We start from the raw sequence: 14,541 nt of genomic DNA, 5'->3' as shown, positions 1-14,541 counted from the left end.
GGCTTCTGCTGGGGCTGAGGAGCTGGAGGGCAAGGACAGATGCCTTTGCTGGCTGCTTATTTCTCCAGCTCCCCTGAGTTACACTCGGCACCCACTCTTAGCCAACTTGCAGGGGAGGTGGCCATGCTCACACCCCAAGTTTGCCTGCCTCAAAATCCTGTGCTTGTGCATGGTTCCCACGGTTAGGCCACGCAGCTGCCCACACAGAGGGTCCACATTTGGCAATGGGGAGGCCATGGTTCTGGGCAGAAGGTAGAGGGACTTTGAAGCAAGCTACACACTGGCTGTGGAGCTCTGAAGAGGTCATTTAACCTCCTGAGCCACAGTTTCTTTTAAAAATGGGTCTCATGTCAGTAAAATAGGGTTTATAAGCTGAAAAGGGTGAACAGTATATAGAGAGTAAGCACAAAAACACACACGCCAGCTCCTGACACCCGCTGCTTTCTCATTTTAAGCCGCACACCTGCATCCGACACACACGTCTTGGACTGGAACATGGGCTTCTGGGGGCCCTCAGCGCCCAACACAGTGCCAAATCTGAGATGGACACAGCGAGGGGAGGAGAAGACAACAAAAAGCCTGGGAGACACTGTGCCCACCCTTTCCTGGACACCTGCTGTGGGCTTGGCCTTGTGCTGGGTGTTGGTGCTGAAAGGGCAGGCATGGCCCCTGCCCTCGGGGTTCCAGGGGAGACCTGGGCTCCTTCTGGGCCTTCATCCATGGCACACCCTCAGGGGAGCGGCAAGCTCACCAGCTCCTGCACCCCAAGTCTGCAGACCTCAGCTGGCACTCTGGGGAAGAAGCTCAGGAAGGCTTGGAAAGGAGGGCTGTGAAAGAAGCCCCAAAGAACAAAGCTGAGAAGGCCCTAAGGAGAGGCCCGAAGCCTCCTGAGGACCCCACATGGTGCAGAAGTGCAGCTCAGGGGCAGAGTTGGCTATATCTGTCTGTGGGCTCCAGACAGGGTCTGTGATCCCGGCTGAAGCCACAGGGACAAGGTTAAACCCCCAAGTGGAAGCCAAGCCACCTCTCCAGAGACCTCCTAATGCTCACCCCTTCCTGCTCCACTCCACCTGTGCTCTGGGCCTCTGCACTTGCTGCTCTCTCTTCCCCTTATACTCTTTCTCCAGCTATCTCCTTGGCTTCTTCCCTCACATCCAGGGCTTGGTATAAATGTCACCTTCTCAGAAAGACCTACCCTGACCAGTCCCCCGTTCCCTGACACTCTGAATGCTTTACCTATTTTTTCCTGAGCATTTATTATCTTTTCATAATACTATTTACTGTATTTACAGCTCCATGTAAGCTGCCCCAGCCCTGCAGACCTAAGTTTGGCAGGGCTGTACTGGAGGGCCCAGGAGGCTCCCTGCCTCCCCAGAAATCACCACTTATTTGATGGGGGCACCCAATTCTTGCAGGGTTCCCCAGGGTGGACAGGTGCCTCAGGCCTGGCCAATGAGCACAGGCCATCACAGCGACTGGTTGACAGGTGTGATCCAAGCTGAGCCAAGGAAAGCCAACCTGGGAACTTTTGCTGAAATGTCTGAGAAAGAAGTCCTCTCTGGGCCCTGGGGCTGCTGAGTCCACTCAGGAGAGAGGCCCACAACAAGGAAAGCAGGGTCTAGAGAGGGGCATGGCCAAATCCCTGGTGGCGATGTGGGAGCCCCAAGATCCACCCACGCCAAAAGCCAACAGAAAGCCCTCGACCTTTCTATCACGGAAACCGATAATTTCCTTATTGCTGGAGCTAGTTAGGGACAAGTTTGCCTCACATGTTGTCTGGCTTGGTCTCTAAGTATCCAGGGTCCTCCCCATGGGAGTGGCCGAGGGATCCAAGCTGGGAGCTAGGCTCGCTGCTCGCTGCTCACTGCCGGGCTGTGGCCCGAGGTCCGGAGGTGGCTGGTGCTCCCGGGAGGGGCTGGCTGAGCGGCCCTCCTCTCCCTCCTCTCCCTGTGTCTAGCACACAGCCTGGCGCCTACCGTGATTTGGGGAAAGAAGGAACACGTCAGGTGGGGTTGAGCTGGGTTCCACATCGTTACTACGTCTTTCTTTCCTTCCCCACCACCCGCCAAAAGTGTGATTTCAGGTAGACCAAGACACACACCCAAACACGTGCCCTCATGGGACATGGCGGGGGGGCGGGCCCCGCCATCTGTGCGACCTTGGGCACTGCCTGCCTCCTTGGATTCTCTTATCTACAGTCCAGGGAGTTGCCTGACGCCCTCTTGGGCTCCTGCACTTTATGACTCTGTGAAAAATGCCAGCTGGCCCCACGGGCACCAGGGGCCTTCGAGGGTGCAGGCCCGCGTCCAGGCTGTGTGTTCCGGCTGGGCCCGGAGGCCTGCACGTTCTCATCGGCACGACGGTGCTGGGAGACCCACGGGGTCAGCCAGGGGGGCCCAGAGCAGGGCTGGCAGGGCGCGGCTGCCCCCAACCTCCCGCAGGGCGCGGGACGGAGAGAAAGGTGCACTGTAGCCCAGGCCGCCTCAGCGTCCCCAGACGGCCAGGCCTGCCCTGCTCACACAGGGCGACTCCTCACCACCTGGGCCCAGAATGCCCGCGGGCAGGGAAAGACTGCCATGCCATCTATGTGATCGCGGGGCGATGTGCTGCCATTCAAATGGGGGAATTAGCGATGAATGGGGGAAATTGTTCCTCACCCTGTCCCGTCTCCAGAAGGAGACAAAAGCCCCTTTTACCTCGGCAAACAATGCCCTTATGTGGGCGCCAGCGCACCCCGCAGCCTGCACAAGCCTGGCTCTGTGCAGGCCGCCAATAGCCACACGGGCTGCGGGCCCCGGCCAGCGGCACCCTCTCGTCGCAAGCACCCCTGGGGAAGGCGGGAAGGTCCACCATCCCTGGACCGTGGGCCGGGCGGATGGTCTTGCTGAGGGCTGCTGGGGGCAGCGCCTGCCTCCTTCCCAGACCTTGGTCACCGCGGCAGCCGGGCAGGGGGCAGGAGGGGCATCAATAATTCACGCACCAGAGATGAGCCGGGGATGGAGTGGGGGGGCGGGCGAGTGTGCTGGAGCCAGCCGGGGCCGGGGGTCGGGGCTGGGGACCCCACTGAGTCCTTCGTCCTTCTCGGCTGCAGCGGCTCTGGGCTGCAGGCTGGGGGGCTGCCTATGCAGCCTTGGGAAGCCCACCTCACCGGGACTGCCTCCCCGCCTGACTTGACAAAGGCCAGCGGCCGGGGCAGTGTTTACACGATGCATAGTTCCAAGGCGCACCAGACTCTTGGCCGACCACACGACTCTTCCTCCCGGAACGTGGGAGGGGCCCGGGGGTCAAACGGGGGACACCAGGAAGGTGGGCGAGGCAGCACCCCTGGGATCTCAGGCCCAGCATCCTGGTTGGACAGGGCCAAACTCAGCCCCTGCCCCGGGTCTGAGGCCCACCGCTCCTCCACCTGGCCTTCAGGTCTGCCTGCTGCACCCCCACCCCATCGCCGCCCCTCCCGAGCACCCCCGTGCTCTGTCCCCACGCTTAGGGCTGCCTGGCCCGGCCCCCACTGCGAGGACGTCGGGTTCCACTCCTGCCTCCTGAGTCACCAGCCAGCGACCCAGGCACTTCTCGCCCCCCGTGCCCACCTTCGTGCAGACAGGCTTGGGGCCTGGGCAGCGGGCATTCCTGCCCGGACGTAACGCGATGCACTTCTTACCCAGGGCCCTCTACAACCTGCCATCCAATGGAACATGAGCCACGTAGGAATTTAAAAATTCCGAGTGGCCACATGTCAATGGTGGGGGCAGGGAGGATGGGGAGGGGAACAGGAGAGCTGAATTTTCATAATAAATTTTAACCCAGTATATCTAAAACATTCTCATTACCACATGTAATCAAAACTATAAAAGGTAATAAAAATTAAGATATTTCACATTCATTTCTTCACCTGAGTCTTTTCAACCCTAAGTGTATTTCACGCATGCAGCACACCTCAACTTGCACAAACCCTTTCCAGGTGCTCAACACTGACACGTGGCTGACCTAGACTTTATTTTCCCCTAAAGCGAAAATGATTTTTCTCAGCATAGAGACCCCAGGGCCCTGGCTCTGAGAGAGGGGTCCTAGCCGGTTTGGGGGAGGGAGCGGCAGGGCGCTGGGGCTGGGGGCCACCCACTGCGGGGGGGATGCCGAGACCACATCAGGTCCTGGGTGGCGGTGGTGGCCCGAGATTCGCTGCCCCTCACGGCGGCGTCAATGAGGAACTGGGAGCTCCAGGAGCTCGGGGGCACTGGTGACGCAGCAGCGAGGGGCAGCGGCCACCCGGGCCTGACACCTGTGCTCTCGGGCCTTCTGGGAAGAGCCGAGACTCAGAGGCCAGCTCCTCTCTAGGCCCCGCGTGGCCTCCTGGAGTCCGTCTGCCAGCCACACTGGCCATTATTCCCGGGGCACACACTCCTTTATGGCTGCTGGTCGGTGTCTTCCCAGGCCTGGCCTCCCCCCCTGAGCCCCGCCACTGAGGCCGAGCCCCCACCCAAACACATCATCTGTTCTCAAGGCAAACAGCTGCTCCAGGCTACCTTGTGCGAGTGATTCATGGTGTGTGTGTGTGTGTGGCTGTGGGTGGTGCGGCCCTGGGGTCTGGGTGCTGTGTGTGGCCTCTGCCAACCTTCTGGAAGGAAGCCGGTCTGGGGGTTGGTACAACCCAGTCATTAAGTCAGGGTGATGACGCTAACGCAGCCACTTCCTGGTTCCTGGGAAAGCAGCCCTTGGACAGGCTGGAGCACTCCCCTCCATGGCCCATGGCCTTCTCTCCAGGACAAAAGGGCCCACCTCCACAGAGGGTCGGTAAGGGGCTGGGGTCCATATGTGCCCAAGGCCGAGGGGAGCCCAGGATGGGGAGGGATACCCGCCCCCCAAGGGCACAGGGGATGGGGAGCCAACAGCACCCAGCTGATCTCCTGTGTGTGTTGGGGGGGGGGTCCTCCCTCTCCCTTCCTCAGCAGATGAACCTCACCTCCTCAGGCCAGGAGCTTGTCCTGCCCAAGTGTCTTGTGGTGCCTGAGACCCCAGCAGCCTGGACAAGGCCAGGGCTGTGCAAAGCCTGCTTGCTCCTAGGATGAAGGGAGCTCTTGGTGCTGTCTCCCAGCCTCTCACCCTTGGCGGGTCGGGGACTGGGACAGCCCAGCATTGTCTATGCAGCCTGCAGCTCAGCTGGTGATGGACACTTTCATGTGACCCAGGACTGCCAGGGTGGCCCAAAGCCAATTCCAGGAAGGGTCTGGGGCCTCAGCATTTTGCTCCTGGGGAGAAGGGGAGGGTGGGAGGCTGCTCCTCTCCATCCGGTGTGGATGTTCCACACCTTGAATGGGGGCAGACAGCTCGTGCTCTCAAAGGAGGGGATATGTGACTTACAGACCTGGGCTCCAGCCTCACCTTGGAGAAGCAGAGTCAGGGGCATGGACAGGGTGGGAGGGGAGAGGAGGCTCAGTTTAAAAGCCCACTGCAGAAGAGGCAGACATACAAATGGCAGCTACGCACATGGAAAGATGCCCAACATCAACAGCCAATTGGGAAATGCAAACTGAAACCACAATAAGATACCACCTCATACCCACTGTGATGGCTATCATTAAAACAAAACAAAACAAAAACAGAAAATGACAAGTGCTGGTAAGGCTGTGGAGAAATTGGAACCCTCATGCGGTGCTGGTGAGAATGCAAAATCGTGCAACCACTGGTAAACTGGAGGTTCCTCAAAAAATTCTATTTAGAATTACCATATGACCCAGCAATTCAACTCCTCCTAGGTATATGTCCCAAAGAACTGAACACAGAGACTCAAACAGATGCTCTTATGCCTATAGCAGCCACTGTTCACAACAGCCAAAGGGAGAGTCAACCCACGTGTCCATCAGCAGAGGAATGGACAAAGGACATGTGCCATACCGTAGAACACTGCTCAGGCATGAAAAAGAGTGCCGTTCTGATACATGACAGCACGGGCAAACCCTGAAAAACACAATGCTATGTCAAAGAAGCCAACACAAGAGGAAAAATACTGTATGATTTCACAGAAATGGAGTATCTAGAATAATCAGAGAGACAGAAAGGTTACAGGTTATGGGGGGAATGGGAAATTATTGCTTACTGGTACAGAGTTTCTGTGTGGCTGATGACAAGTTTTGGAAATAAACAGCAGTGATGGTAACACAACATTGTGACGGTAATTGAGGCCACTGGATTGTACACTTAAAAGTGGTTAAAATGGCAATTTCGTTTGTTTGTTAGTTTGCTCACCTGGAGTGGGACCCATTTTTAGGGGTGATAGATATCAGTCTGCAGCAACAAAGCATTTCCTGGTCCTAGAGAGACTCCAGGCTAAAATGGCAAGTTTTATGTTACACATATAAAGAATAATATATAATAAAAAGGTCCACTTACATTAAAACTAATATATTAAAAATAATAATAAAAAGGCAAGAAAAGTCCCCAGAGACTCTTCTCTGGGTGGGTGGAGCATGGGCTACAATCCTCTCTCCACGCGACCATGGCGAGAACTCAGGACAACCAGGCGTGCTGGGCCACGGGGGTCGGCTCTGTGGCCGCTGTGGGCTTGTGGAGGGCACCATCCATGAGGACGCCAGCAGTGGGTGCAGCACGGCAGGGTGGCTGCAAATCCTGATGCCCCCCTCCCCCAACTTGCTCCTGCCTGGCCCTCGTGCCCCTTTCCTGGCTCCTGCCCGCAGCTCCTTCCACCGGGACAGCAGAACCACCCACAGCTGCCCACTCAGTCCCTGCTGGCGAAGCAGCTTGCGTCAAGGGTCTGCCAGGATATTGGGCAACTTGGGGTCCCCCCATAGGCCCTTGTACCTATGGGAGTACAAGGTAGGGGAGGGCCAGCAGCTCTGGAGGTACCAGGCCAAGCTGTGAGTGCCCGGGAGCCCCCCCAACACCAAAGAAGCAAGACTCCGGGGAGCTGAGAGCAGAGGCCAGGAGCACTGGCACGAGCTCAGTGGGCAGTGGGAGCCGAGAGAGGCCTGAATGTGCCAGGAAACAGGACCGAAGGAAGCGGGGCTGGTGGGGGTTCTGTCTCTCAATCCCCTCGGCCTGCGCACCCTGGCATCTGGCCCTGCCGCACAGCTGCCCGCATCAGTCTGGCCCCCGGGGAGGTAACACTCCATGTGCTGAGCCGGGCCTGGGCCCCGCCTCACCCTCAGCAGCCCAGTGAGGTGGGTGTCTGGTCACCATCCCACCCTCCAGGCGAGAAGACGGAGGCTGGGGGCAGGGAGGGGCAGCGCCACGGTGGGTCCGAAGCCCGGGCATGCGAGTCACCCTCCTGCTGCGCGGCTGCCTGTCCTTCGCCCCCAGCCCCCGGGCGTGGTGAGAGCCAGGAGGCAGGAAGCCTCCGTCTGCTTGTGTGGAGCTCCCCAGGCAGCCGCCCAACTGACAGGAGCCAGGGCTCAGAGAGGGTGAGCAGCGTGCTTCAGGCCACACAGCAGAGCCAGAGCAGGCCAGGACCACTGGGAGACCCCAGTGTGCAGAGCCCCCCCCTCTACAGGGAGCTGTGTCAAGGCTGCAGACCCTCAGCAGCAGCCTGACCTCTCTCCATCCTCCTGGAGCCACCCCATGACAGATGCTGGCTGGCCAGCCTGGTGAGGCCCCGTACCCTGTCTGTCCTGGCTGGAGCATGGGCCACAGGGAACTTCTAGAAACACGTGACCCAAAGCAGCCCAGTCTCGGCCATGCTCTGCCCTCCTGCCTGCCTGCGCTGTCCCAGTCCCCCGGGTCTGCGCTGCCACCAGGAGAGCTGGGAACAGGAGTGTGGGGGCCTCCCAGCGGCGCCGTCCCTAACACTGAAAAGCGGGGACTTCTGCATCCTTCCAAGGGGAGCGGCCGGAATGGTCTGGGCAAGTCAACTCCTCACCCCCAGAGACTCATGTCCTCCCCCCCTGCTCCCAGGGGAGCCCCAGCCCGGGGTGGGCATGCGGGAGTGGGGGGCCTCTCCGCCCCGGGATGACACAGCCTCGCAAAGCACTACCGAGACATGCTTAGCGAGTGACAGGAAAAGGGACATGAGGCAGCCCCAGGGAAAAAGGGGGGCTGCGGCACTACAAAATCCCATTTGGTTGTGCGTGTTTGTTTGTTATAAGAAGATGAAGCTGTGACTATATGCAGAGTCTGATTTTAAATTTGCTTCATTTTTCTGTCCCTCTATTTTTCTCTAAGTCTTCTACAGTGAATACACTAGTCGTGAACTAAGAGGGGAAGTCAGGCCTTTCCTTGAAACACAGCTTCTGCCCTCAGAGAGCCCACAGGCCGGCGGGGGGCCCAGCCCCTGGGAGGCAGGGGCAGCTTTTCTTGTCAAGCTAAACGGAGAGCCCCTTGACGTGCCAAGGGTAGAAGTGGGGCTCCTCGCCGCCTCTGTCTGGTCTTGCAACGTGGTGATGGGGATGGAGGGGGGTGCGCCAGGCGGGGGGCCCCGAACCTCCCAGCCTGCAGGCTGGAGCGAGAGGAGCTCTGGCGGAGCCTAGCTGCCGGTAGAGGAGGGCGGGGCTGCCCCATCCTGAGGGGCACCCAGGAGGCCCCCCAACGTCCGAGGACGCCGCAGAGCCCCTGGCCAGCCGCCCCCCGCTCCCCATCCTGTTTGGGAAGGCGGAAGCCGAGGGACCCGGTGTGAGCCAGACCCTCGGCTCTGCCCTGGCGCGGGCTTCCTGTCTGCCCGGGAGGTGAGTAATGTCCGCTCCCCACCCCCAGGCATCTTTCTGGAGGCCAGGGCTCACATTTTCCGCCCAGGAAGGGGCAGCGCAGGCGGCCTGGCGTGGCGCATGGAGGGACGATGGAAGGAGCGGGCGCCTTCCAGGCCGCCTGCCTCGCCGGCAGCTCACTCACTCTGCCATTCACCCACCCGACCAGCACTTCCCCGGCACCTGTCTCAGGCACTGGGGTGCTGGCTCTCAGGGAACAAATGGACGTCGAACACCCCATCCCACCAATGTGGGGGATACCACAGGCTGACCTGCTGGTCGGCCCCAAATCAACGTCAGACCACAGCGTCCCTGGACAAAGTCTCAGCAGCTGGCTGCACCCAGACACCCTCTCCCCACCCCAAAAGGCAGCCCTGGGCCAGAGAGTGTTTTTCTAGGTATCACGATGTATTCAGAGCTCTGCTTGGGCCCTAAAGAGAGCCTGCAGCCTTCGCCAAGGCACAGTCTGCAGGGGCCGTGGCCTGTGGGCAGGCAGGGGGCAGCGGCAGGGGCCAGAGTGGGTCCCTCCGGGCTCGTGGGAAGCGCCTCCTCTGGTTCCCCCAGCCCGTGTCAGTGGGGCTTCCTCGCCAGGCTTTCGGGGCCGTGAGTTCAGGGACCCTGGGGTGGGGCCTGAGCAGCGTGTGGGCGGGGTGGAGACTTGCAGGAGCTGCAGGGTTGGGGACAAAGCGGGGCTGTGTCTCAGCTGCTAACTCACTCCTGGTGAACTCGGCTCCTGAGCCCAGACCAACCTTGCAGGGCCAGCCTTCACCGGCCTTTCAAATGTAAAGAAAAACGGAGAAGAGCCCCCGACAAATCCAATCGGTTTAAATCTGTGCCGAATGCCGGGCTTCTTGAAATGCACTTCTGGGCTGCACCCCCGGTCAGCACATCGGCAGAGCCCTGCGGATCCCCACACTTTCTGGCTAAGCAAAAAGACCTGGGGGCCCTTCTACTGGAAGAAGACTGAAGTGGGGGGGTGGGTCCTCAGGAACAAATAACCCAACGCGTCCCCAACACGGAGTGGCCTGTAGCCCCTGGGTGGCATGCTCAGGGAACAGTCTCGATACAAGCGTGCTCATTTATTTATACAGGCAACAAAGACTCAACAGGCACTGAGAATGTCACTGGGGGTAGGGCAGAGACCGAGACCAACAAGGTCAGCCCTGGGGCCAGCGGGGGCCTCGGACACCCTTTCCCCGACTTGCCGCTCCAGATGCCACACAAGTCACCTGGGGTCCAGTGCGGTTGGAGATGGATGCATGTGAGCGGAGAGGAGGACAGGAGGCCCCGCAGCCACCTGTGCCACCCCCCACCTGCAGCCCCTGCCCCTCGCCCAGCGTCTGCTCACAGGACACGGCTCTCAGCTCAGGCTGCACCCTAAGCACCTTCAGAGAGGGGGGAGCTCTGGGGGCTGGATGAGGCCCCTAGACTGCATCGTGCCCAGCCCACAGCCTCTGGGTACACCCTGATCTGGGCCGAACCGGCAGGCGCCGACAGGCCCGAGGGACCAGAGAAGCGGCAGAGCCCAGGGCAGCCGGCCGGGCCTTCTCAAGGGCTAGTAAACCCCTGTCCTGGGTCGGGGGCGGCCTCTGACCGGTACGTCAGTCCCCAGTCTCCAGACACAGCTGCTGATCAAATAATCAAATGGACGGTGCCACGATCAACATCCCGCCCCCCACCCCGTCTCCAGGGCTGGCTGCCAGCCCTGCCCGGAGAAACTCCCGAAGCTGTGAGCACGCCAGGTTGCTCAGCCCAGTGCCCGCGGCCCCTGCCAGAACAGCCTCGCCCTCGTGGTCAGCCGACCTCCAGGCCGCTGTGCAATGATGCCCAGGGAGCCCTGGGACCCCACAGAGGGTGCCTTCTGCTGCCTGACCCCAAAGGCTCCCCCAAATCACAAGGAAGGGTCTCTGACAGAGCTGATGGGGAAGGCGGACAACACGACACAGCTTTTCTGTGTCCTACCACTCTTTTTTTCTTTTTTAATATATATATATATATAATTTTTTCTGGATCCTTCTTGGGGAGGTATAACTGATGGCCCCAGGATGAGCTTGGCTGGCACGGCTCTCAAGCAGCTCACACGAGGCAGGAGGCCAGCCGCAGAGCCCCCAGCTGCGCCGGCCGCCCCAGGCTGGGACCCCGCCCCCGTGGGCACGCTGGGGCCGGCGGCCTGGGAGCTGCAGCATGAGGGGCTGCACCAACCTCACGAGGCTCCAAGGCACAAAAGCCTTTTCTTTCCCAGCAGCCTCGCACCCCACTCCTCCCAGAACCACTCCCTTGGGCTCTCCAGCCCCTGGCCTGGCCACCTCCAGCTGCCTCAGGGCTGGGTCTCCTCCCAGACAAAGCCGGATTCAGGCCTGAGAGGGCAGGCGCTGGCTTCTGCCATGGAGACGAACTTTGACCCAAACTGCAAGGCTCCTGCCCCTTATTTACTCTTTAAGGCTAACCCGTTTCACAGAGTTAACATTACACCCCTTTTTAACCCTGCACCTCCTTCCCGCATTCCAGGCCCTGACCTTCGACCCCTCCTAATTGCAAACCTGACACCCCACTTCTCCAAGGCCCTGCTCCAGCTCGTCCCCCTGCCTCCAATCACCTCTTCCCTGGAAATCACAAGACCACAAGTGCCACCCCATGCCCACAGCCATGATAAACTGGAGCAGGTGCCCAGCCCTGCCCCCCTGGGGGGCTCTAGAATGGACTCCAGGGAGCCTTAGAGCTGATGTGACTCCAGCCTCTGTTCCAAGGACAGCCAGAGGGGCTGCCTGGCAGGCCCGCTGACCCCCTGCATCAGTGCCCCAGAGGGCTGCGGGGGCCCATGGGCACAGTTGGTCCCATGCCTTTGGCTCGAGGGGATGGGGGGGTCACATGTGGGCAACTGTACCTCACCTGGTCACCCTCTAGGGGACTGGCAGGGACCTGGCTCTGCAGCCTCCCAGCCAAGCCGCAGGAGCTCTCTTGCTTTCGTGCTGGGCAACTGGATTGCCCTAGGTCACGAACGCTTTTAACCTTCCCAGACCTGATTCATGATAACTTGGAAATCCATAGCTCAAAAGCCCATGGGCATCAGGGGGGAACAGAAAGGCTTGGGGGGAAATGCCCCCATCAGCTGCCAGTTTCAGCGAGCTCCATCCATTTGCCTTATGGGATAGCGCCAACGAGACTCAGAACGGACAGGCATGGCTGGGAGCCCCGAGCCCAGCCTCCCCGCAGATCCGACCTCGGTGCCCCACGCACCCCTCCCCCCCACCGGGCACCAAGGGGCACTCACCGTCCTCTTGGCTGTGGAGGTTCTGGGGGCTCCGCATCCTCTCGTCCTGGCTGGGACTCAGGCTGGAGGCCAGGTGGGGGTCAGCTGACATCCATGTGGAGTCGTTCATATCAAAATCCTCACTGCTCACGGAAGTCTCATCCTGAGCAGGGGCAGAGAAGACGGGCGTTCAGCAGGGGTGGGCCGTGGGTGAACCCCAGGGCCCGGCCCCCCAAAACCCTGCAGCAGGCCTGGGTGGCACTTCCGCTGCCCCCTGTGGAAGTGGCCTGGGCTCTGGCTCCTGTCGGAAGCCAGGGCCAAGGGCCGGCCGGCACTGCCTGTAATTGAAGACAATTATGGGGTTCTGCATCCTGCCGAGGCTGGGCCCGGCTCTCACCCTCGTGAGCCAAGGTGGAAACATGCACTACAAGCAGGGGCCTCCCGCTTCCCACCCCCTGCCTGAAGCCCGGGGGAGAGGCTCACATGCCGGGGGCCCACCAGCCAGAGGTAGGCAGCAGGAGGAGCTGGGCACCCACACGGCCGGGCCCACTGTGCCACCCTGACTCCCATGGAGCATGCATGGAATTCCTTTCTCCCACTCCCCCAGCCCAGAGGACATTTCTGTCTTCCTCCTTCCTAACCTTTGCTGTGCTTCAAAAGATATGCTCTTGGGCAGCTTCCAGAACCAAGAAGGCCAGCCCCAGAAGCGAGAGACGGAAGGGGGTGGGGCAGGCAAGAGCTGGATTAGACCACAAGAGGGGTTCGGCTGCAGGGCCTGGGGGGGCGCCAAGGCCTTCCAAACAGCCGGATGGCTTGCTGGACAGGACCGCGCCTGCCTCCTTTCCCCTTCTCTGGCTTCAGTGAGCCCCTGGCCAGTCAGCTGGGAACCCCTGGGGCGGGGCCCCTTCAATCCAGCCCTCCGGTGGGAAGGGACCCCACCTCCTCCTGGCTGGCCTCTTTCAGGAGCAGCAAGCAGCCGGGTTTGGGAGCTGGCTATAAAATGCAGGGAAGGTGACCCCGCGGCTCCCACACCCCTGAGCTCTGGCCTCATCCCTCCACCCCCACAAGACACAATCGCCTGTGTGGGGCCCGAGTCAGGGCCTCTGGCAGAATGCCCCGGCCCCCCAAACCTCCCCTCCAGGGCCCCCGCACAGACATCTCTTTTACAGTGAGCAAACAGGGGTGGCTTGAACTTTCTTTGCTGCTGTCCCTGAGGCAGGCACAGCTGCTCTCCCAGTGCTCCGGGCCCAGCGGGGCTGAACTCCGCCCCCTCCCCCACCTCGCCCGGCTGGCAGGGAGTTTCCCGGAATTTACGGCTTCTGTGCAGCGCCAGGGTGCACCCTCTGCAGCTGGATCCGAGGACACGGGCTGGGCCATGACGCCAGGCCAGCTCAGGGGTCCCTGTGCAGCACACAGCGCCCTGGGTGACCGAGCCGTGTCCTCTGCATGTGTGCGCGTGCACACACACGCGCGCGCACACACACACACACACACACACACACACACACACAGTCTTCCTCCCACAGGCCGCCCTGCTCCGTAAACACAGCACATCCATCCACCCACAGCCTTCCTTCGATGAAAACACCCTGAAGGACGCACACACGTTCAAGAGGCTCTCTCTGCAAGACGGCACAAAAGGACAAAACTCCCCCTACTGGGGATGGTCGGGGAGGGGGGCCTTTGGGGCTCTCCACTCCTACCCGCTCGTCCTGCCCACCCAGGTGCTTGGAGCCAGGAACTGGGGTCTCCTGAGCCGCTGGGCCCCCCTTGGCTGCCCAGGGCATGTTGGGAGACCATGGCTCATGTCGGAGCGCTCTCTTCTGGTTCTGCGTTATTGCTGGAGTACTCAAGATTTAAAAGACCAACGTTGTATTAACATTTGGAGGTACCAGCAGCTGGAAACACTCCAGCCATTCATTCAACAAGGATTTACTGAACGTTTACTAAGTGCCCAGCGCCCTTCTAGGCTGTGGACAAGACAAGGGCGTGGCCTTCCATGGTGCTCACTGGCCAGTGAGGGAGATGGACAATAAGCAGAAAAACCTGTGAAGTCTGGGGGCCATGAGGGCGACAAAGCAAAATGGAGTAAGGGACAGAGCACCCTGCATCTATCAGGATGGCAGAGGAAGATCTCCCTGGCCAGGGGATGCTGAGCTGAGGCCTGCAGGAAGCCAGGAAGGGCTCTGTGTGCTGTGTTCCCAGGTGCAGTCTGGGCATGTGTCAAGCATTTGCTGATGGGTTCAAGGAGCAGCGAGGCAGCCACGGAGGCCGGAATTGGGTGAGCTGGGCACAGCAGAGGGAGAGGTCTGAGCTACGCAGGGGTGCCATCCCAAGGCACAGGTAACCTGGGCTGGGCTGCACCTACCACCTCTGGCTCAGAGAAAGGCTTGTACGAGAGTGTCCCACTAAGCACCCAGGGGCTCCCAGAGGTGCAGGGAAAGGCGAGCACTGCGGGTGCAGCACTGAAGGCTCTCACACTCTGGCCTCACTTGGCAAGTTTAAAACAAATAACAGGAGTCAAAGTTTATCAGGCACCAGGGGCTCCACCTGGAACATCTCATTTCACCCTCTCCCCTGGCCCAGGAGGGTGGTATAATTAGC

General features: G+C 60.3%; 1 protein-coding gene across 8 annotated transcripts in view; it reads right to left on the bottom strand.

Annotated features, from left to right (window-relative positions):
• The window catches only part of NOL4L (nucleolar protein 4 like), a 122,321-nt gene that overhangs the window by 14,441 nt on the left and 93,339 nt on the right, over positions 1-14,541 (bottom strand). For 5 of the 8 annotated variants that reach the window (XM_077111595.1, XM_077111611.1, XM_077111602.1 and 2 more), the window contains one exon: positions 11,959-12,100. In XM_077111595.1, the coding sequence (XP_076967710.1) occupies positions 11,959-12,100 (142 nt within the window). The other 3 variants (XM_077111625.1, XM_077111649.1, XM_077111615.1) reach the window with 3 other exon arrangements.

Source organism: Tamandua tetradactyla, chromosome 1, assembly GCF_023851605.1.
Source record: "Tamandua tetradactyla isolate mTamTet1 chromosome 1, mTamTet1.pri, whole genome shotgun sequence".
Lineage (NCBI taxonomy): Eukaryota > Metazoa > Chordata > Mammalia > Pilosa > Myrmecophagidae > Tamandua > Tamandua tetradactyla.
Note: the sequence above shows the minus strand (reverse complement) of the source record. Positions and strands in the feature narration are given on the sequence as shown.